Source organism: Hordeum vulgare, chromosome 6H (genome assembly GCF_904849725.1).
Source record: "Hordeum vulgare subsp. vulgare chromosome 6H, MorexV3_pseudomolecules_assembly, whole genome shotgun sequence".
In the NCBI taxonomy this organism is placed as follows: domain Eukaryota; kingdom Viridiplantae; phylum Streptophyta; class Magnoliopsida; order Poales; family Poaceae; genus Hordeum; species Hordeum vulgare.
The window spans coordinates 478,543,867-478,568,580 of NC_058523.1; the positions used below are offsets into that span (position 1 = coordinate 478,543,867).

A 24,714-nucleotide genomic window follows, 5' to 3' on the forward strand; every position below is an offset into this window, starting at 1 on the left:
GACACCAGAACTGTATGGGTGTTAGATTTATTACAATGTAATTCACATGGTGATGTGAGGACTAGATTATTGACTCTAGTGCAAGTGGGAGACTGTTGGAATTATGCCCTAGAGGCAATAATAAATGTATAGTTATTATTATAATTCCTGTATCAAGATGATAGTTTATTATCCATGCTATAATTGTATTGAATGAAGACTCATTTACATGTGTGGATACATAGACAAAACACCGTCCCTAGCATGCCTCTAGTTGGCTAGCCAGTTGATCGATGATAGTCAGTGTCTTCTGATTATGAACAAGGTGTTGTTGCTTGATAACTGGATCACGTCATTAGGAGAATCACGTGATGGACTAGACCCAAACTAATAGACGTAGCATGTTGATCGTGTCATTTTGTTGCTACTGTTTTCTGCGTGTCAAGTATTTATTCCTATGACCATGAGATCATATAACTCACTGACACCGGAGGAATGCTTTGTGTGTATCAAACGTCGCAACGTAACTGGGTGACTATAAAGATGCTCTACAGGTATCTCCGAAGGTGTTAGTTGAGTTAGTATGGATCAAGACTAGGATTTGTCACTTCGTATGACGGAGAGGTATCTCGGGGCCCACTCGGTAATACAACATCACACATAAGCCTTGCAAGCAATGTAACTTAGTGTAAGTTGCGGGATCTTGTATTACGGAACGAGTAAAGAGGCCTGTCGGTAAACGAGATTGAAATAGGTATGCGGATACTGACGATCGAATCTCGGGCAAGTAACATACCGAAGGACAAAGGGAATGACATACGGGATTATACGAATCCTTGGCACTGAGGTTCAAACGATAAGATCTTCGTAGAATATGTAGGATCCAATATGGGCATCCAGGTCCCGCTATTGGATATTGACCGAGGAGTCTCTCGGGTCATGTCTACATAGTTCTCGAACCCGCAGGGTCTGCACACTTAAGGTTCGACGTTGTTTTATGCGTATTTGAGTTATATGGTTGGTTACCGAATGTTGTTCGGAGTCCCGGATGAGATCACGGACGTCACGAGGGTTTCCGGAATGGTCCGGAAACGAAGATTGATATATAGGATGACCTCATTTGATTACCGGAAGGTTTTCGGAGTTACCAGGAATGTATCGGGAATGACGAATGGGTTCCGGGAGTTCACCGGGGGGGGCAACCCACCCCGGGGAAGCCCATAGGCTTTGGGGAGACACACCGGCCCTTAGTGGGCTGGTGGGACAGCCCCAAGGGGGCCTATACGCCAAGAAAAAGAAATCAAAGGAAAAGAAAAAAAAGAGGGAGGAAGTGGGAAGGGAGGGGGACTCCTCCCACCAAACCAAGTCCAACTCGGTTTGGGGGGGAGTCCTCCCCCCCTTGGCTCGGCCGACCCCTTGAGGGTCCCTTGGACCCCAAGGCAAGGTCCCCCTCCCTCCTCCTATATATATGGAGCAATTAGGGCTGATTTGAGACGACTTTCTCACGGCTGCCCGACCACATACCTCCATAGTTTTTCCTCTAGATCGCGTTTCTGCGGAGCTCGGGCGGAGCCCTGCTGAGACAAGATCATCACCAACCTCCGAAGCGCCGTCAAGCTGCCGGAGAACTCTTCTACCTCTCCGTCTCTCTTGCTGGATCAAGAAGGCCGAGATCATCGTCGAGCTGTACGTGTGTTGAACGCGGAGGTGCCGTCCGTTCGGTACTAGATCGTGGGACTGATCGCGGGATTGTTCGCGGGGCGGATCAAGGGACGTGAGGACGTTCCACTACATCAACCGCGTTCTCTAACGCTTCTGCTGTACGATCTACAAGGGTACGTAGATCACTCATCCCCTCTCGTAGATGGACATCACCATGATAGGTCTTCGTGCGCGTAGGAAAAATTTTGTTTCCCATGCGACGTTCCCCAATAGTTCTACCATGGGCCAATCACGCGGGTTGATGTCCGAGCACTGCTAAGCGCTCAGCATCTGGACATGAAGCCTTTCATGAAGCTCGGTTGCGTCCTCCCTGACTATAAAGATTGGAACGCCGACATGGACGACTGATTGTCAATGACAATGCGTTGTAACTAAACAGTGGTCCTGAACTAGCGCGCCTTATCAGTACTGTCTTTCTATGACAAAACTTTGAAATTATGCATGGCGAAACTATGTGATGTAACTAAACCATGGTCCTGAACTAGCGTATATCGTTCTAGTTAATTAGTTTGGGTATGAGGAACTTCGTCATTTATGTTTACTATTGGTTGCTTTTATTTTGGTAATCATGTCTCTTTTTGTTTTCTTAAGTACATTATGTTGCATATTATCGTTCAAATCAACAACTCATGTTGCAGGTACTAGCTAGATCACAAATGACGAAGGGCTACTACGTCGTGTACGTTGGGAGGGTTCCAGGAGTCTATGGCCACTGTTCAGCCGCTCAGGCCCAGGTGCACAGGTACCCGGTTGCTAGCCACAGAGGGTTCGACACCAGAGCCAAAGCGGAAATTAGTTACTTGAGGTGGTTGACACTCCAGCATGAGCAGGGGCGGCACCGTCGGTACTACATAGTCGCGCTCGTCTTCATGCTGATCGCTCTTCTGTTCTACATCATGTTGTAGATAGAGATGATGAAACTTATGGGTGTGCCATGACCATGCAGTTGCGCTTACTCGTGAGATGACATGATCGACTTATGTATCGCTATTTTCGAGACTATGTGATGATATTTTCTATTGAATGATAATGATGATGATGATGATGCATGCTATTATGACAAGACTATTGTATGTCTATGATATGTGAGAAGGGTATATGTTTAATATGATGTAATGAAACTATTGTATAGAATCTGTATAAATAAATCACAAATACGTAGAGGGTGCAAATCTACGAAAACTGTAAAAGTTAGCAGTAGCGCTGGTAAATACTTACCAGTAGCGCGGCTTAGTAGCAGCGCTTTCTGTGAGCACGCGCTACTACTATAGTTAGCAGTAGTGCTGGAGGGGGAAGCGCTACTGCTAACTATACTTACCAGTAGCGCTGCCCATACCAGCGCTACTACTAGTTATTAGCTGTAGCGCGATAGCAGTAGCGCTCGGCCCAGCGCTACTACTATAGGATTTTCAAGCGTTACTGGTAGGCTTTTCCCTAGTAGTGGAAGGTGACGAAGAGCTCGTCATAAAGGGTTACGTCGATGCAAGCTTTGACAGTGATCCGGGTGACTCTAAGTATCAAACCGGATACATATTTATTCTTAATGGGGGTGCGGTAAGCTGGTGCAGTTCCAAGCAAAGCGTCGTAGCAGATTCTACATGTGAAGCAGAGTACATGACTGCCTCGGAGGCGGCTAAGGAGGGTGTCTGGATGAAGCAGTTCATGATGGATCTTGGAGTTGTGTTGAGCGCACTAAATCCAATAACTCTGTTCTGTGACAACACTGGTGCCATTTCTCTAGCCAAGGAACCAAGGTTTCACAAGAAGACCAGACACATCAAACGACGCTTCAACCTCATCCACGACTATGTCGAAGAAGAGGACGTAAATATTTGCAAAGTGCACACGGATCTGAATGTTGCAGATCCGCTGACTAAACCTCTTCCACGAGCGAAGCATGATCAACACCAGAACTGTATGGGTGTTAGATTCATTCCAATGTAAATCACATAGCGATGTGAGACTAGATTATTGACTCTAGTGCAAGTGGGAGACTATTGGAAATATGCCCTAGAGGCGATAATAAAATAGTTATTATTATTTTCCTGTTTCAAGATAATCGTTTATTATCCATGCTATAATTGCATTGAATGAAAACATAAATGCATGTGTGGATACATAGACAAAACTATGTTCCTAGTAAGCCTCTAGTTGACTAGCGAGTTGATCAAGGATGGTTAAGGTTTCTGGCCATATACAAGTGTTGTCACTTGATGACTGGATCACATCATTGGGAGAATGATATGATGGAGAAGACCCAAACTATAAACGTAGCATGTTATCGTGTCATTTTGTTGCTATTGTTTTCTGCGTGTCAAGTATTCATTCCTATGACCATGATATCATGTAACTCACTGACACCGGAGGAATACCTTATGTGTATCAAACGTCGCAACATTACTGGGTGACTATAAAGGTGCTCTACAGGTATCTCCAAAGGTGTCCGTTGAGTTAGCATGGATCAAGACTGGGATTTGTCACTCCGTGTGACGGAGAGGTATCTCGGGGCCCACTCGGTAATACAACATCACATATAAGCCTTGCAAGCAATGTGACTAAAGTGTTAGTCACAGGATCTTGTATTACGGAACGAGTAAAGAGACTTGCCGGTAACGAGATTGAAATAGGTATAGGGATACCGACGATCAAATCTCGGGCAAGTAACATACTGAAGGACAAAGGGAATGGTATACAGGATTATATGAATCCTTGGCACAGAGGTTCAACCGATAAGATCTTCATAGAATATGTAGGATCCAATATGGACATCCAGGTCCCGCTATTGGATATTGACCGAGGAGTGTCCCAGGTCATGTCTGCATAGTTCTCGAACCCGCAGGGTCTGCACACTTAAGGTTTGGTGACGTTTCAGTATAGTTGAGTTATAGGTGCTGGTGACCGAAGTTTTGTTCAGAGTCCTCGACGAGATCACGGACATCACGAGGGTTTCCGGAATGGTCCGGAAACAAAGATTGATATATAGGATTGTTGCATTTGGCTTCCGGAAAGATTTCGGGCATTGCCGGCAGTGTACCGGGAGTGACGAATGGGTTCCGGGGTTTTACCGGGAGGGGCCACCCACCCGGGAGAGGACCTAATAGGCCCATGGGTGGTATACCATCCCTTAGTGGTCTGGTGTAGCTAGCCCAATAGGGTTATTTCGGCCAAGGAGAAAAAATAATGCAAAAGGAAAAAAAAGAGGAGGTGGGAAGGAAGAAAGGGACTCCTCCTTCCAAACCGAATTGGAGTAGGAGTCCCTTCTCCTCCCTTTGACCGACGCCCTAGAGGCTCCCTTGAGCCTCAAGGCTAGCCCCTCCCCTCCTCCTACATATACTAGAGGTTTTAGGGTTTTTGAGACACAACTTTGCCACGTGCAACTCTAAACCTCTACTTCGTAGTTCTTCCTCTAGATCGGATTTCTGTGGAGCTCGGGCGGAGCCATGCAGGAATAGATCATCACCATCGCCGGCGCGCCGTCACGCTGGCAGAGAACTCGTTTACTTCCCCGTATCTCTTGCTGGATCAAGAAGGCGGAGATCATCATCGAGCTGTACGTGTGCTGAACGCGGAGGTGTCGTCCGTTCGGTGCTAGATCGGGACGGATCGTGGGACAACGGTGATTTGAATCACGAAGTTGTTCCACTACATCAACCATGTTTCTTAACGCTTCCCGCTTAGCAATCTACAAGGGTATGTGGATCCGATCTCCCTCTCGTATATGAACATCACCATGATAGGTCTTCGTGTGCGTAGGAAATTTTTTGTTTCCCATGCAACGTTCCCCAACAATGAAGTGATCCCATGGTATGGCAAGCATTGTCCATTACGCTTTGTGTACTAACCCATGCTCTTCATGAGAGTTCTATGTGGGGTTAGGTGTGTTTCCATGGTATTGCTTCAAGAGGAAGATTTCATACAACCCATGGAGGATGAAGTCAAGTGGTGATAGTCATCAAGATTGTGGTGTGCAAGTTCAAGTGGAGCATCACAGAGATATCATGCTTGAAGCTTGTCGTCCATTGTGGTGGCAATGGTCATGTGAAGATCTGCTGAAGAGTGGCTCACCCATAGTGAGTATGGGGGAGCAATCGACTAGTCTTCATCAATCCAATGCAATCAAGAAAGGTGGTCCACCTTGAGGAATTCAATATCGTCATCATGTACCTCAAGTGGACTATGTGCAAGGTATAGGTTTGCCCTTGATAGGGTTTTCTATCTTAGGATAGGTTGTTGTACTGTCAAGGGGGGCTCTCAAGTGAGTAGGTTGATCGTATCGTTCGTTGATAGCTTAACCCATTTGCATCCTTGCATCATCTTTCTTGGTTCTTGTTTGGTGATTCTATTTGTGAGTTGAAGAGCTTATGCTCATCTTCATGGCAAGCTCGAGTTAATGGAAAACAGAGTCCATATGCATCTTCCATGATGTTTTTTATGTTGGGAGTTTTTGTCGGTTCTTAATTCATAGAGGTTTCACATCTCTATATCATCAACATTTTCATAACTGCATGTTCTTAATATTTCCAACAAGCTTGAGTTTGCTCAATTCGGAGCTCGTATGCGAAAGTTATGGCAGTTCTAGGTAGGTTTTCTTTCTCGGGCGGAAGAACCGCTTGGGTAGAGCGGTATTACCGCTCTGTGCGCCCTCCCCTATCGACCTGTATTACGCTTATAATTTCTATCTGGCTTCATCGGGGCGGTTTTCCACTTTGAGTGGAAGTACCATGTGGGGGGAGCGGTAGTACCACCGGACCTCCACTCCCGTCCCTACTTCTGCTTGTTTTCTCTCTCTCTCTCTTTCGATGAGTCGTTGCCCTTTTTTAGCGGAAGTACCGCTTGGGTTGGGCGATACTACCGCTCCACCGGTAGTATCGCTCAGCCCAGCGGTAGTACCGCTTGTGCATGACGTGTGCACATAACGATTGGATTTTGGGAGGCCTATAAAAGGGGGTCTTCTTCCCCAATGCCTTTCCATCCGTTGAGCTCGTGTTTGCCTCCATTGTTGACCTTCTTTGAGCTTTCTAACTATCAACCCTACGATAGCCTCGCTTATTAGGGATGATAGACTACTCATATCAATAAGGAATTCCTTCTTTTCCGGGAGCCCATTCGAACAGAACTCCCAGGTTAAGCGTGCTCAGCTTGGAGTAGTTCTAGGATGACCGACCGGGAGGTTGATCCCGGGTGCGCATGACAAAGTGCGCAGAAAATACTCATATTGATATGTGAGGCCAGTCTAGATCCTGCTAGGAGTAACGACCGCCGGTGGGTGTGTCCGGGGCGTTACAAACCCCTCCAAAGAATCTTGCTAGTTCTTGAGGGAAAAGAGAGAGGAGATCTAGATCCACATTTCCACCAATCACTTTCTCCTCTTTTGTGAGGGGAACCCCTTGGATCTAGATCGTGAAGTTCTTCATGTTCTTCTTCGTTCTTCCTCTCATTTTCTTCCATAACATTAGTTGTTGTGGAGGGATACGGGAGAGAAGGACTTGGGCACTCCGTGTGCCCCTGCCATTGCATTTGGTGCATAGGTTGAGTTCTCCATGGTGATATGTGGAAGTGAAGTCTGAGAAGCTTATTACTCTTGGGTGCTTGGTATCCTAATACTTGTTCTTCTTGGGTGCTTTGGCATCCTAGAAGCTTGGCGGTGCCTCAAGCTCAATCATTGTGGTGTAAAGCTCCGGGCAAGCTTCAGTGAATCCATTTAGGTTGTGGAGATTGCCCCGAGCATTTGAGGTTACCTCGAAGCCATATTCCATTGTGGTGAAGCTTCGTGGTGTTGTTGGGAGCCTCAAATTAAGTTATGGAGATTGCCCCAACCTTGTTTGTACGGGTACGATGACCGCCCTCAAATGTCCCTTAGTGGATTCACGACATCTTGCATTGTGCAATGGCGTGAGGAGATTACAGTGGCATCTTAGGGAGCATTGTGCCTCCACACCGCCCCAAACCGACATTAGCATCCGCAAGGCTATGAACTTTGGGATACATCATCGTCTCCGCGTGCCTTGGTTATCTCTTACTCGAGCCATTTACTTATGCACTTTACTTTGTGATAGTCATATTGTTTCTTGTTATATATCTTGCTATCACTTAGTTGTTTATCTTGCTTAGCATAAGATGTTGGTGTACATAGGTGAGCCTAGTTGTTTTAGGTTTTGTGCTTGACAACTTAAACGTTAGTTTTATTCTGCATTTGTTCAAGCCTAAACCATAATTATTTCGAAGCGCCTATTCACCCCCTCTAGGCGACATCCACGTCCTTTCAATTGCCAATAATCTTTTTATGTCTTCTAGAGTTGGCTCTCTTAGGTACTCCGGTACGAACACTTTCACTACAGTGCGTGCAAAATTACAATGGTATTCAAGATTCTGGTTTTCCTCATCCAGATTTCTGCATCAATTGCGTCAGCTGCTTTACCATAAGCAAGCATCCTGAGAGCAACATTGCGTTTATGCAGAGGAGGAAAGAATTTTTTCCTCAAAAATCCTTTCTCTCATCTTGAAGTTGTTATGTGCCTTCTCCACGCTTTTCACTACTCGGAAGAACAAGTTTCTTCTCATCCGACAACGACGAAGAAAGAAAGTTTCATGAAATGTTGGGACAGCCGCGAAGTAGTCCGTGAACATTTGTGCACCGACAATTATATCATGTGGAATCACTCTCCAATCCTTGATGGAACCCTTGAAGTTTAGGACGTGCTCCTCCCCCTTCCCGAACTCCTCTTGGATGCTCATCATCATCATGATTTCGGCAACCTCATCGTTCAAATCGGACGACACAATGAACTCGTTGAATATATATTTGTCGAGACCATTGTTTCCATAGCCATCATTTCAAAATGAATCTAGTGGTGAGCTAGAAGTAATGGTCGAAAGAATACTAAAACGGTTCAGACATTTCATCGAACACGTAAAGCAGGGTGTTTGACGTACCAGGGCAACGTCCGATGGCGGTAACCTTGTCCGATGGTGGCCTAGTCGTCGACGGCGTTTGTTGGGGTGTCCGATGATGAAGCCTTGAGTTGGGGATGGCGATGGAACACCGATAACGACGGAAGTCCAGTGACGACAGTGCAGAGGAGGGCGGACAAAGAAGAGGAGAGTGTTGTTGGAGCGAGAAAAGAGAAGGCGAATATGACCGATTTGACATAGACCCCAAACGGTTAGTCCTACATGGCGGACAACGCCGTGCACGTCTGGGCCTCCCTATATTCGCCTTAGATTTGTCCTAGATATAGAAAAACCGGTTGGGTAATGTTCTTTGTACGGAAAGTGACCGAACAACCCTTCTGGACGTTTGGACGGGCATGAGGGTCGGTTGTAAATGATAAGCCATCGAAAACAAGGATTTAACCATCACACATGTTGGATAACCAGGTCTCTAAGAGCATCTACAACCTGACCTCTCAAATGACCCCTCATACGTGCGCGAACGCGCCCGCTCAGTTACCGGACAAGAGAAAGAAGGAAAAAAGTGACTCAACCGGACCCCTCGTATCGTTGCCCTGACTGTCCGCGAACCCTCATATCCATCTCAAATATGGGGAGAACACGAGTGCTCGCGGACGCACCCGGACGCGTCTGGTCAGTTCGTCACATAAGACACGACCCCACGTGGACCACTTTTTTTTTTCTTTTCTTCTCCATCAATCATGTGCAAGTGACCGAATATATGAGGAAGAAAATGAAAAGTGTGGTTACGTGGATAGACAAATAAGGGACATCACGGACGTTTAAAAGCCTGAATTTGCAAGTTGTGGTTGAAAATGTTCTAAAGACTCTTTCCGATTATGAGCATGCGGCAACTAAACACATCATCAATCTGATAAAACAACTCAGAGAATCAGGAGGTGGTTACACAAGAGCCAAGACGGTGTCTGCTCTTCTAGTTTTTCTGCAGCCGTTTACGATGACTGCTATCAGTTAAGCTGATCAGTTTGCTCACACAGTGTTTGAGGGTAGCCCCGAGGGAGGCAAATTATGAACCCACGAATTAGCAAAGATCCACCCATGTGGATGAATGATGCCCCTGCTGAGGCTATAATCTCCGTACTTGTCAATGATGGAGCCCTGCCGTCCAATGAATAAAGGAGATCGAACCGTAAAAAAGAAAACACGATCAATCTTATAGAGCATCTCCAACAACCACATCAAAGTTTTACGCGTGATAAAAAAATTAACACGCCATTGTAGCATTTTTATTACGTGTGGATCAACGTTACTTTTTTAAATACAAAAAAACACACGTCCAAGAAAACACGCAGTGAAAATTATGAAGCACGTGCGATCCGGCGCCCGGAATTTGTACCCTAAAAGCCACCGCGTCCAACATTTAGAACACACGCTGATGTTTTTGTGCGCGCCTTATTTTACAACCTGTGTTGGAGCACCGAAGCATCATTTTTTGTCTTCACACCCACAAAAAGTCAGTTTTTAACATCTGCGATTTTTTTATGCCTCTGTTAAAGATGCTCTCATGAAACAAAGAAACCAACACACAAAAACCATCTTCGTTTTTCGGGGGTCATTTCTTCTCTCCATTGTTTCTTTGAACCGACTTTGTTCTATTGTTCATTTATTTATTTATTTATTTACTAGTACATTGCCCGTGCGTTGCCACGGGGTATAAATATTCTAATGATCCAACTTCAATTGTATTCTAGTGGTCCAACTCGAATTGTGTGAAACATACATCTTTATGATCCTCATGCACATTAAGCAACATTTGTTTTTCTCTACCGACTTCTTCGTCGTCGTCGTCCCCCTCTCCCTCTTCACCCACTACTGCATCCCCACTCTAAGCTCACTACCACCATTAGTGGCGCATCCCGCTTAGAATCATCAAACCTTCCACATCCACACAATTAATTTTGAAGGATTATTTTGCCGGTTTCTTCTCCTTTCAGAATCGTCAAACAATAATATTAACATAGAAGTATTTAGCGTAAAACACCAAAGTTCTCTATGCCCACACACGGCCACCACGACCTCTTATGTCTCGCCTCCATAATGTGATTCCACTCTCGAAAGTGATGTTGTGATCCCAAGCTCATGTGAGGTAGGGTGAACAGTAAAACAAAAAAACTAACTATTCATAGTAAGCATTTTTTAATGTTTTCACTGCTTGCAAAGTTTTAATACCGGATGACATTCGTGAAAAACATAGCAAAAAATTGATGCTCCAGAATGCTTTTGAAAATGACATTTTGGACCATCGATTCTGGCTTTTTTTGCCACCTCTACCACAAATGTCATCTGATGATGAAACTTTGCAAGCAGTCAAAAGATTTGTCAATGTTTGACACACAAAAAAACAACATATTTTGAGTTTATCTTCCTTTTTTTACTGTTCATCCGAGCTCACATGAGCTAAGGATCAGAACTGTCGTGTCCATGTCCACTCCCCCTTTTCTCCTTCTACTGAATCAATATTGTACCCTCATCAAGGAGAAATTGGTATAGTGCGCATGAACATATGTGAAGAAAGTTACGATCTAACACTATAGAAGTAGAGCAACATGACAAAGAAAAGATCATGCTTCTCTTCTTGAGACTTCGATCTTTCGTATATGAAAATGAGCAAGGTTCCCGTTTCATTTTGATGCAAAACAATATATTATCCTCTTAGCCGACATACAATTAGTCTATTTTACAGTCAGCATGTTATAATAATTTCTCAATCTTAGAAGAAGCTTTGTGCACCTTTCTCTTCTCTATGGCAAACCACAATACCCCATTCATCTCCAGGCCTTTCGATTCCTTAGTTGGTGTTGTGCATGTGACATATCAGGTCTACCAAATGGGAGTTACAAATAAGGAAATGAGGATTCAGTACATGCATAACTCAAACTGAATTGTAGATTTATTACGTACTTTCAAGGATAGAAATAGCATAATTCATATATGAGACCAATCATACGGACGCTGAGTCAAGCAAACACACTATGTATATAATACAAAAACTATGCATGGATCCACTTTCCTATACATCAACTTGTAGTAGATATATTCGGTTTATTTGGCTAAACTTCTAAAGGCACGCCTTTACAAGCTGCATCTTGTTCTTCTCCGAAAAAAAGAAAATACAACTGTTAAATCTGAGATCTTAATCATGAAATCATTGTAAGCAATATGATTCACATGACAAGGTCCGCACATATCTATTCACCCTGTTGCAATTCATGAAACAATTATTGTCTGAGAATCAAGTGTGATATTATCTTGATAGTCGATACAATGTGTTATAGAGTTGACAATGCTTGACGTCATACAAGGGAATTATATTCCAAATAGGTTAACCAGCCCAGGGATATTGTGGAAATCCTCCCCCTGCAGTAATTGGAGTGCTCGGGCTCGGATATTGACTACTTGAGATCATATAAAATAAAACTTGAAGTTGATATAGTATGATGACAACCTGAATAATAACATCTAGCAAGTGAAATTGCATTGGAACCTGTTACGTTTATCAGAAGTTTTGGATGCGAAATAATATGTTGGGAGTAAAGCAAAGCCTACAGGATGGTTCTCCAGCTCTTTTCTTTCAGAAGTTTTGAAGGTTGTTCGATATATGGTTGTTCGATATATGCAAAACTAAATGTGTCAACTTCAGTTGTGCATAAACACTCCATCATGTGACTTTCACGACACAACCACCACATTAAACCGAGCATCATTACGATACAGAACTGAATGTGTCAGTTTCATTCTTGCAAGAGCACGACACATAATCAAAGTTGGATGATTTGAGGCATTCTCTTCATCAGGCAAATGTGCATGTGTGTACAGAGGAACAATAGCAACAGCGGGCTAACAACATCTATAATGTGGGTTACCTTTTGCTAGCATCCAGCGGTCAAGATGGTCAAAGAGGAAGAGTTGCTCACCTTGGAAACCTGAACGACGCCAGCCTGACCCAAGAGCTGCGCGAGGCACTCACTGCTGACGTTGTAGGGAAGGTTGCACACATACACCTTGGCTTCCTCTGACGACTTCACGTACTCCCAGACCTCCTCCTCCACCTCAACCGTTGGCTCCTCCTCGCTGACGGAATCCAGGGCCTCGTCCTCCGGCATACGACCGGGAGGGGTTGGAGTCACTCTAACTGCAGAGGGAGGGGATCTGGGTCTAGCGTTCTGCCTTCCGGTTGGGATGTGGGGCCCTTTGGCACCGTCGTCGTCGTCGAGAGGAAGACCTGCATCTGGAGCGGGGGTGAATGTGTGGGGAGGCGCCAAAAGAAGATGTACACGGATCGAGATCGAACACAGAGAGAGGAGGAGGAGGTCGTGGCGGCTCGACTCACGCGTCCATCCCTCCAACCTGTCCTCCCGGACCTCGTCATCCTCCTCACCGTCTTCCCCCAATCAGAGCCTCGGCGAGGCGTGGTTGGAGAGGGACGGCGGCGGCACGGTCCATGGCTAGCGACGGGAGCGTTGGTGGTGCGATCGGGAGGACAGGATGGGCGGGGCAAGGCGTGATTGGAGGGGGGGGCGGCGCGATCCGTGGCTAGCGACGGGAGCGTTGGTGGCGCGGTCGGGAGGATAGGATGAGCGGGGCGAGGCGTGGTTGGAGAGGGGCGGCGGCGGCGCGATCCGTGGCTGGCAACGAGAGTGTTGGTGGCGCGGTCGGGAGGACTGGATAAGGAAGGGATGTGCGGCTGGTGTTCCCGAATCGTTTTTTATAAAAATTACAGGTTTTTTTTATAAAAATGTTGCGGTGGGTTTTCCGACGGAAGCAATAGCCGCTTTATTATTAGGTATAGATATAAACTAGCAAAAGGGCCCGTGCGTTGCAACGGGAGAAAAAAATACCACACGCTTTTAATCTTTTTATAATCATTTTGATTTGTTAAAATAATAAGCTAACTAACTAATGTAGTCAGTCCTATCCTATTTTGTTGAGAAATCAACCCGTCCATTGTTAATTCCACCATGATGAAAAATCGAGCGGGACAAGCAAAGCAAAACATAGAGGCTACGTGAATTGATCAATGTACTATTATTTTATTTCACTCATGGGGTAGAGAATGTGGGATCAGATGACAAACTCAAGGTGGTGTTTCATTCTTTGTCTCTACAACAATACAATCTTATATTCAATACATTCATTCATCAGCAAACAAATCCCCACAAAACAAAATTTCTTGCCGGTGCTTGGCACACGGTTGGAGGCATGGGGAGGGGATCTCACCAGATGATGAGTTCCTGCCGGAGGAGGGGATACGATGAGAGGAGCAAGGGTTAGGCGCCTCTATCTGGCCATAAGGAGTCGCCGTTGCCGCGCCATAACCTCAGAGTTCCCTGTGTGAGCCATGGAGGCCCGCCTCCACCCGCAAATACTTCGCTCCGCCGCGTTGCCGCCGTTCTGCATCGAGCAGACGCATCATCCCAAGTCACTGTAGCTGTTGCGTTGATTTGATCCAAAAGCTGTGCTCGAGCGCCGAAACGGGGGCAACAAGCGGGCAGAGGTACGACCGTGGAGGCGGGTGGGTTGAGATCGACAACAGTGGTGGTTGAGGTCGGCCGCGGCGGCGAGTGGTGTGACAGCGGTCTGGGCACAGGACAGGGTGGACGAGGGTCGACGCGATGCTCTCGAGCGCCGCAACGGGGGCAGTGAGCGGGGAGAGGTACGACCGCGGAGGCGGGTGGGTTGAGATCGACAGGGGTGGCGGTTGAGGTCGGCCGTGGCGGCGAGTGGTGTGGCGGCGGCCTGGGCACAGGCCAGGGTGGCCCAGGGTCGACGGAGGAGGCAATGCGTACGGGTATAATTTTTGCAGCGAATCGTTTTTTCTTTTGCGTTGCAGATAAATGATGGAGCGCGGGTTGAATAACAAAAATTAAGGGGATTTTTTATGAAAATACCGCGGTGGGTTTTCCGACGGAAGCAGTAGCCGCTTTATTATTAGGTATAGACTAGCAAAAGGGCCCATGCGTTGCAACGGGAGAAAGAAATACCACACGGCACACGCTCTGAATTTATAAAAAATGTCTATAATTTGAGAATTTATAGTTACAATACAAATAAAGATGGTCTTATCCTATAAAAATGCAGTTCAAAATTTCACATGTCTTCTATTTTAACACGGCTTGCATGTAGATTTAATACGTACAAAGAATCAGTCAAGTGACCTTCAGTTTCATCTCTAATCCTGATTTTGTTGACGTGTTCATCCCCAACCCGGATAAGTATCGGTATGAAAGAAAGACAAATAATGACTTATTTATTAAAATTGCACCCTAAATAGTATTTTTATTAAACGTTTAACAGATAAAATAATATGATATTTAAATTCTACATATTTTTCTAATCAAATTCCATGTATAATATGTTAAATTTGAAGTTACGGTTTAAAAGATATGAGTATTTAAAAAATATTTAATATATACTACAAGTTTAATGTCATAAGCAGTAAGGGTACTTTTGTAAAATCATCTCGGTGGGTTTTCCGACGGAAGCGATAGCCTCTTTATTATTATTAGGTAAAGATAAAGATATAGATATAGATTACTACTGATCGCCATTGTGCTTGCTTGCTTGCCTTTACCCTTTCCTTGCAGTGCCTTAACCCCGAGGAAACCTAAAGCGCAGAAGAGCAATAAACTAACGAAGCAGACCCCACCCACCTCCTCTCCTCGTCTCCGCCACTTCCCCCCTTCCCTTCCCTCCCTCCCTCCCTCCCGCCCCCACCAAATCTGGGAGTTCCCGGACGCCATTGCCCACCTTTTCCGCCGACCACAAGGAAAGCACGCCAGCCGAGAGAAGGAACAGCAGAGGCCGCACGGCAGAATTACCGTGAGCAATTCGGAAGGTATCTCGATCTTCGCCGCCACCCACCCGCGCGCGGACGATCTCTTCCTTCTTTTCGCGGGCGTCCCTCCTCCCTGATCTGAAATCTCCCCCCCGCAGCCGCGCCGGAGCCGGGTCGGATCGGGCCGCGGCGAGGGGAAATGTCCGGCTTCGTCGGGGTCGTCGTCTCCGACCCCTCCCTGCAGGGCCAGTTCACGCAGGTCGAGCTCCGATCGCTCAAGGCCAAGGTGACGACCCCGAACCCGCTGCTTCTTCTTCGCTCCTCTGCGCCGAAAACCGCAGTTATTGTTGGACTCCCCCTCCGTCCAACTCGAGGTTTCTGTTTCGTTGGCTTTGCAGTTCGTGTCTCTCAAGAGGGACTCCGGCCATGTCACCACCAAGAACCTCCCGGGGCTGATGAAGAAGCTCAGGGGGCTTCACGAGGTGGTCGCCGAGGAGGAGATCGCCGCCTTCTTGTCGGAGTCCTACCCCGACAGCGACCAGGAGATTGAGTTCGAGTCCTTCCTCAGGGTACATCTCGGCGATCCTCTCAGTTCCTGGCTAGTATTATTACTTTGGATGGAGGGGAAGAGTCAGTCATTGTCTTACAGATTCGGTTCGAATTGGGAATTCGGTGTGGTGTTTTTGCAGGAGTACCTGAATCTGCAAGCAAGGGTGAGCGCCAAGGAAGGAAACGCAGCCGCCGCCGGCGGTGGCGGGGCTGGCGGCCGCAAGAACTCGTCGTCGTTCCTCAAATCCACCATTACTACGCTGCTGCACAATCTCAACCAGGCGGAGAAGTCTTCTTATGTGGCGCATATTAACACTTACCTTGGCGAAGACCCATTCCTGAAGAAGTACTTGCCGATCGACCCATCCGGCAACCAGCTATTCGATCTTATTAGGGACGGTGTCCTGCTCTGGTGAGAATGCTTTCTAGCTATCTACATGGCACATGCCAATTTACTCTTTCAACAGAAACTGTCTGCTAGTTGTAGCTGACGTCAATTCATTGCTGGATCTTCTGTCAGTAAGTTGATCAATGTTGCTGTACCTGGGACCATTGATGAGAGAGCAATAAATAAGAAAAGAGTTCTTAACCCATGGGAGAGGAATGAAAACCACACACTGTGCCTCAACTCTGCAAAGGCCATTGGATGTACTGTTGTCAACATTGGCACCCAGGATCTAGTGGAAGGAAGGGTATGTCCTGTATTCCCTACCTGTTATCCTTTCTTATAGCTCATGAGGCAGTGTCACTGATATAAAGATGTTGCAGCGCTCTGAATTATCCTTTTTCTTTTGCAATGAGATAAATCATTCATCTCACTTTAATTCTTTCATGTCCTGTATAGCGATATATATATTTTCCTTGATGAATTGGTAGGTAAATTAAGGTATAATTACTGTTATCGTTATTAGCTGCTGTCTGTCCTTTGTCCCTTTTCACTGTATCACTTACTAGTAGGTACATCTCATATTTCTTTGTTATTTTTCACGTGTCAGGTGTTTTTAGCCATATTTGTCCTAATGGAGAAATGTTCCCAATTCCCATATTCAGTTTTATAAATTTCCTTAAAAATCAAGTGGCGACTTACACATACTTCTATTGTTTTGTTTGGCAGCCTCATTTAGTTCTTGGATTGATATCTCAAATCATAAAGGTAAGTATTGAGATGAGATTCACATTTTTAAGCAATTCAATGGACACCCTATGGTTGAACTCCTGCTTCATCACCTAAATAGTTGCTTCACTTATTATCAGATTCAACTTTTGGCTGATCTTAATCTTAAGAAGACACCCCAGCTTGTGGAATTGTTTGATGACAGTAAGGTAAGTAAAAGTGTTTTACCTTTGTTTCAGCTCCCAGTGTACATCTTTGCTCAAAGCAAAATCCATTTTATTGCATGTTGTACAGGATATAGATGAGGTGTTGAGCTTGTCACCCGAAAAGATGCTGCTTCGATGGATGAACCATCATCTGAAAAAGGCTGGCTACAAGAAAACTGTTAACAACTTCTCTTCGGATGTGAAGGTGCATATGACAGAACATGTCACAACACTTACTAATCACTTAGTTTTATGCAATTTTCATACACCTGCAATGATACAAAAATCAGCCTGTTACAAAAATCAGCAACAGCTAGCTTTTCAACATTGTTTATCAAACACTTTCGATTATTTTCTTCATTTTATGTAATACACCATACATTATGTCGCCCTGTACTTTATTCATCATTATGTTGTTTTTTTGTCATGCTTCTGTTCTTGCTCTGTTCAACTTCCGATGGTCACATAAGTTAATTCTTTACAGGATGGTGAAGCCTATGCTTATCTTCTAAAAGCTCTTGCTCCAGAAACTTCCCCTGAAACCACACTGGAGACTAAGGATCCTGATGAAAGGGCAAAAATGGTACTTGAACAGGCAGAGAAGTTGGACTGCAAAAGATACCTTACACCAAAGGATATCACTGAGGGTTCTGCCAATTTGAATCTTGCATTTGTTGCACAAATATTCCAGCATCGGTAAGTGCTGAATTTCCTGCCCTGAAAAAGGGTCTAGAAATTTATGATATGATCAAAGTTATACGAGCTATTTTAAATTGGAAGTTCCTTGGGTCGATTTTAACGATTTTACCGTGCTGACCAATGACCACTTCCATGATATAATTCCATGATGTGCAGGAATGGTCTAACTAGTGACATTAAACAAGTTACACTCACACAGACAGCATCACGTGATGATGTTCTAGTATCCAGAGAAGAAAGGGCCTTTCGAATGTGGATCAACAGCCTTGGGGTCGAGTCATACGTCAATAATGTTTTTGAAGATGTTCGCAATGGGTAACAAAAATATTTCCATGATGTCTTTTGTTATTGTGTTATATCAATTGCTGAGCTGATAATTTAGTTTACGATCTTGCAGATGGGTACTTCTTGAAGTACTTGACAAAGTTTCTCCTGGATCTGTCAATTGGAAGTTGGCATCAAAACCTCCAATTAAGTTGCCATTTAGGAAACTGGAGAACTGCAATCAAGTTGTAAAAATTGGGAAGGAATTAAAGTTTTCATTAGTAAATTTAGCTGGGAATGATATTGTTCAGGGAAATAAGAAATTGATAGTTGGTGAGTTTGATCACATCTAATTTTGTTGTGAATGCTAATGCACTGTTCTTGATCTTTTAGTGGACATATAATTTGAGTTTCTCTCTGTTGTCTTTCAGCACTTCTGTGGCAATTGATGAGATTTAATATCCTTCAATTGCTAAACAGACTGAGATCCCACTCCAAAGGATCCCAAGGAAAGCAAATTACTGATGCGGATATACTGAACTGGGCAAACAGCAAAGTGAAAGCATCAGGAAGAACATCTCGAATGGAAAGCTTCAAGGTGACTTTAATATCCATAGCTTTGGCTTGACCATATCAGAAACTCCAGCTGTTAATGTTTTTCTTGCCGTTTTCCCGTTCAGGACAAGAGCTTATCAAATGGAGTGTTCTTCCTTGAACTTCTTAGTGCAGTTCAGCCAAGGGTTGTGAACTGGAAAGTAGTTACAAAGGGGGAAGCTGGTCTGTTCTTGGTCCACATGTGCTATTTCATGAATTGGTTTCTGATTAATAATTATATGCTTTCTTTACAAATAGAAGAAGAACCATAGTACTGGCTGATAGCTAATTTCTTTTGATTTTGCAGATGAGGAAAAGAAGCTAAATGCTACCTACATCATTAGTGTTGCAAGAAAGCTCGGATGTTCTGTGTTTCTGCTGCCAGAGGACATTATAGAGGTAAAGGGCCATTGTTACGAATATGGAACTGAACCTGTAATATTTTCATTGAATTGAACTGGATCGGAGCTAAATTCATCTACTGTTTTGAATCTTTTCGTTCTAGAAATGTTGATGATGCTTGTTGATTGTTAATTGAAACTGTGCTGTGCTTATATTGTTAGTTTTATATCCTCCTTTCGTTATGTTGATTGAACAGGTGAACCAGAAGATGATCCTAACTCTTACAGCTAGCATCATGTATTGGAGCCTGCTGAGACAACCACAGCCTGAAATATCTGAAGCATCAGAGCCATCTAGCATGGCTTCGGACGCAACTTCTGACATTGGCTCGGAGGATGGTGCCTCAACAGCAGCACCGTCCGAGAGCGAAGAGGCAAACTCACTGTCCGATAGTCTGTCCACCCTGACCACAGACGACGCCACCTCAAATGCTCCAGCTGCAGAAAACGGGAACGACGCCACCCCAAATGCTCTACCTGCAGGAAACGGGAACGACGCCACCCCAAATGCCCCACCTGCGGAAAACGGGAACGACGCCACCCCAAATGCTCCACCTGCAGAAAACGGGAACAACGCCACATGATCCTGATGGTTATATGATCGTTTGTAGCGCTGTCCATCTTTAGCTTTATACACACAAGGGGATTGGTACTTCCCTGTTGCCCGCACAAAGTCGCTGCTACCAGTACCAGAAGTGAATTTTTCTCCTGCTTTCCAGGTAGCATAATAGGTATACCATCATACATATAGATAGTAGCCGCCGTTTGTTCATTAAATTAAATTTTGCTGGACAGTAAGTATTAAGTACTGGAGTATACGGGAGAAAGAAAAAGAAATACACAGACACATAGGCCAGCGGTTGGCTGGCCATTTCCTGTACACCCTTCACTGCACTTTGATGGTATCGAAGCTCCACTACCCGACTCGTGTCTTGTCGGTCCGTCCATGTGCTCCTTTTTTTTTCTCCCTCTCTTCCAAATTTGCTGTCCTGCCTGTGCCATTATCGTTTTTGTACCAAACTGTCTTTGCTGCTGTGGAGTGTGGACCATGCGTCGTGAGCTGTACATAAACATGTTGGTTTCTGGCATGCCATGGAATCGGTGTACACATTGTGATGGTATTCTTGGGGCATTCTTTGTTCCTTTGCGTGCAATGTGACATGTCGGATGTGTGCGCCGTTGTGGCAGTACCTATACACACACGCCCTACCCCGCATGGGTATGGATGGCGATTTGTGAATCACTGAATCGCGAGATGCTCTGGAAACTATTATTAGCAGTAGCTGTTTGAAATGGATCGATCACGCATGCTTGTGAATCGTTGGCTGCTTTTTTCTTCTTCACAGTAATGGATTTGCGCCGTACTATTTGAGGGTCTGCATGCATGAATGAGACCCAGGACGTGCATTACGCATGAACAATACACTCCTAGCTGCTGGATTTTTTTTTTGGCTATTATCCCGCCCCTTCATGACAACGGCGCTGCGGAACATGGCACCGAGATGACGAGTCGCGGAACTGCACTGCGTGTGCGTCTTCCGATGAGCCTGCGTCGCGCAGGCGGCAGGCCACATAAATTCGCGGGCACGCACACAGGGGCCGAGGTCACCACCGGGCCGGAGACAGCGGCATAACCATGCAGGGCTGGGCTCCATGCCATTTCCTCCCCTCCCTCTCCTTGATACGCCCTCCCTCCCTTGCTCCCCCAAGTCGAGTAAGTAGGCGAGGCCACGCCACCACCACCGCCACCCTCCGCCACACCACCGTGCACCGTCGATGGTTCCGTCCGTGCCCTGCCGTGGACACGCACGACGCCGTCGAGCTGGAGCCCGATGCATCGCCGTTGATCGAGGTCGCTCCCGGTCCCGGGTGGCACTGGGCGCCATTGCCGCCGGCTTACTCCGTGAACCGCGTCCTCCGCCGACGGAGGGTAGCTGCTGACACGGCGGTGAAGGGGCGGCCGAGGAATTGACCCGGCCAGCTTTACCATTCGTACCATCCGCGCCGACATGGCATACATGGGGCACGCCAGGCATTTCATCTCCTACCTTAGCACTTCCTCTACCTAGCTAGTTACTACCAGTACTTAGGAGTTATATTAATTAGCAGTAGCTTCCCGCTCTTCGTTTTAGCTTTTCCCTGCAACCGGCCGGCGACATGTGGTTGCTGTTGCTGTGAATAACCTTGGCTATTTGATTTGTATCTGTATCTGTTCCGATCGCGGTGATGAACTGATGATGATGATTTCTCTCCCCCCTCCTCCTCGCCTCTTGTCTGACTGCGTGTTTCTTTGTTCGTTTGCGCGTGAATGAATGAAAGAGATCTTCTCTTCTCGGGGGAGCTTGCACTTGCAGCTGTAGCTGTACTTGCGTCGCACATCCAACTGACGCACAGCGGCGGCAGGCACAGTGGCGGCGAACCGAGTTCTTCTCGAGCTCGTTCGATCCGTGCGCTGCCGAAACAGTGCGCGGCATAGTGCTCGCTCGCCTCGCTGCGGCCGTCGGGGCCGGCTACAGTGCGCGCCTTGGGTGGCATGGCACAGCATGCAGGCGGCCGTGATGGAAGAACCACTGGGGGGAGGGGGACATGTTTGCGGACAGGGAGAACCTTTGCTCCTTCCCTGCCCCTCTTTCCTTTCTCTCCCATCCCACGCAGCAAAGGCCAACGTATGCACTGCCGTAGTAAGAACAAGGAACGTCGCATCTCGCCGGCGTGGCGCCAAAATCAGCAACCATTTGCTGCAGTACGATTTGATCATACAGGCTCGATATCCGCGACCTGTCAAATCTTTAACGGGCATGCATGCCGTATCATATGCAATGCTGGTAATCTAATACCATCATTTTGAATTTTGATCATTTGTCTGTTCGGAGCGTTTTGTAATTATGCACTACTTGAACTGCAGAAACGTCTTATGTATATTTAGTTACAACAGAGGTCGATAACACACGTAATCAGTCACACTCGCCGCGTGCATGCATGCCGGGGAGAGAGGGAGGATCATTTTGTGCCGGCCGGTAGGCTGCCACTAGCTAACTACTGTACTGTACTAAGTGCTTACCAGTTAATTTTAAACGGAGTTGGCTGCTTCCCAACCCACATGCATGATGATCATGCATGGCTGCTGTTGCTTGCATACATGTCCTTGCGCGGCCAGGACTAGCTATAGCTAGGAGGACCAGCGTCTGCATACCATGACCCCAGTCAACAGTGCAAGCAAGCAGGCAGCATCAGCGGCAGCCTAGACAGGAGGAGGACTCCAGTGTCCAGTCTACGCTACGCTCCGCTGTGCGCGCGGCCGGGGAGACGATGAGCCGCGCAGGCACAACCTACGAGCAAGCCCTCTTGCAGTCGCAGTCTTGCCAGCCAGCAGGGCCACAACTTGTCCGGTTCTGCGTGCATGTGCCCTAAATCCTGGGTGTCGCTTCATTATTTCACTTGATACTACTACTTCCTCCGGTTTAAAAAGCCACGGTAAAATTTACGTATATTTTCATAATAGATAAAGTTTAAAAGATATTGCATTTACTCCTATTAACTAATTAGTAGTCCGTTGTATTATTTGTATATACATTTATAGTGTCAATGCTATTTTTTAACCTATCTTACAATCAATCAATAACCATCTAGATTCGAGAGAATTTCCAGACCCGCCTTCTAAGACTGGCCATAGTGGGAGTAACTTAGATGGTACTGTATCATATACTTAGGAATAGCAAACATGCTGATGTGGCAGATAATTAAGGAATAGAGAGAGGGTTGGAGTAACATAGGTAGATACCATAACATGTTAAATGCAATGCTATTATGTGTCATGCATGTCAATAAATAAGGTCATCTATGATACTCCTATATGGAGCTAGTATCAGTTTATGATACTATTCATTATGGAGGTAGTATCATACAATAGTATTATATGGATGATACTACTATATGATACTCCCCACTATGACCAGCCTAAACTGTGACGGAGGGAGTAATAGAGAAGGAAAAAAGGCTGGGGCCCAAATTATTACGCAAATTGTTCATCACGCATCACACAAATAATCCATCGCACGAAGAAGATAAAACTAGGGATGTTGTTCCCCGTGCCACTTCCATCACTCCTGCACGGTAGCGGATCTAGCCTAATGGATCAGGATGGGTCAATAGTAAAACTGTTAATTGAAATTATTTTTTCATAATATTTTTAACCTTTTTCCTATGATATAAAGCTATTGTAAAAATTCAGGATGGGCCGGAGCCCATCCTGTCCACCCTCTACCTCCATCACTACTCTGCATGGCATCGTTTTGAAGCTGTATGTACGCGGTATAAGTATCTTCAATGTGATGGTACGACTCAACGAAGAGCTGAATTCTTCTTCAAAATAGATTTTCGTCTTGCTTTAGATATAAAGCAAACATCCATATAAGTCAGTCTTAGAACACTTGCATAGAGCCTCCTAGGACCAAGAGCACAAATATGCCCAATGAAAGCAAGAAAAAAGATCACATAGTGACATGCTAAGAAGTTGATGAGCGAGAGGAAAGCCGGCGCGCCGAAGCGGTACTCCCTTCTACGCGGCTACACAGGTTTTCCATGAGCTCATAAAACGTATAATCCAAATCATCGTCATGTTCACTTTCAATAATCATGTTATACATGATCACACATGTCGTTATTATCTATCAGAGGATCGTCTAATCACAAATCCTAGCCGGTCATCGCACAATAATAAATTGGGCTACTTCTGATAGGTTTAGTTTGTTAATTAGCACCGATAGGTTAGTGCCTCAATGCTCTCCCTCCCACCCCGTGTATTTTCTTGCTGCCTTTGCTTTGAGGTTCACGGTGTGATCATGTTTCCTTTATGAATCAATCTAAATTCTCCATTCTATCCTGGAATGTTCGTGGTCTAGGTGACTCAGATAAATGGAAGGATATTCTCTCTTAAATCATCTCACTTAATGTAGGAAAACGTTGCATGGGAAACAAAAAAATTCCTACGCACACGAAGACCTATCATGGTGATGTTCATCTACGAGAGGGAGATCGGATCCACATACCCTTGTAGATCGCTAAGCGGGAAGCGTTAAGAAATATGGTTGATGTAGTGGTACAACTTCGTGAGTCAAATCACCGTCCTCTCATGATCCGTTCCGGTCTAGCGCCAAACGGACGGCACCTCCGCGTTCAGCACACGTACAACTCGATGACGATCTCCGCCTTCTTGATGCAACAAGAGATACGTGGAAGTAGATGAGTTCTCCGGTAGCGTGACGGCGCGCCGGTGATGGTGATGATCTATTCCTGCAGGGCTCCGCTCGAGCTTCGCAGAAAACCGATCTAGAGGAAGAACTACGAAGTAGAGGTTTAGGGTTGCATGTGGCAAAGTTGTGACTCAAAAACCCTAAAACCTCTAGTATATATAGGAGGAGGGGAGGGGCTAGCCTTGAG

The 24,714-nt window shown here is 45.7% G+C and overlaps 2 protein-coding genes across 2 annotated transcripts in view; both read left to right on the top strand.

Annotated features, from left to right (window-relative positions):
- Positions 1-15,298: 15,298 nt before the first annotated feature.
- On the top strand, positions 15,299-20,201 carry LOC123401473 (fimbrin-4-like). The gene is made up of 15 exons (XM_045095297.1): positions 15,299-15,508; positions 15,607-15,734; positions 15,847-16,017; positions 16,138-16,409; positions 16,518-16,689; positions 17,112-17,150; positions 17,252-17,320; positions 17,406-17,522; positions 17,802-18,013; positions 18,173-18,331; positions 18,414-18,613; positions 18,712-18,878; positions 18,961-19,057; positions 19,182-19,273; positions 19,473-20,201. The coding sequence occupies exons 2-15, from the start codon at positions 15,648-15,650 to the stop codon at positions 19,857-19,859; spliced, it is 2,241 nt and encodes a 746-aa protein (XP_044951232.1). The 5' UTR covers positions 15,299-15,508; positions 15,607-15,647; the 3' UTR covers positions 19,860-20,201.
- Positions 20,202-22,073: 1,872 nt separating this feature from the next.
- The window catches only part of LOC123405628, a 52,249-nt gene continuing 49,608 nt past the window's right edge, over positions 22,074-24,714 (top strand). The window contains exons 1-3 of the mRNA XM_045099248.1: positions 22,074-22,100; positions 22,480-22,677; positions 23,507-23,575. Of these exons, the coding sequence (XP_044955183.1) occupies positions 22,074-22,100; positions 22,480-22,677; positions 23,507-23,575 (294 nt within the window). The remainder of the gene's footprint in view (positions 22,101-22,479; positions 22,678-23,506; positions 23,576-24,714) is intronic.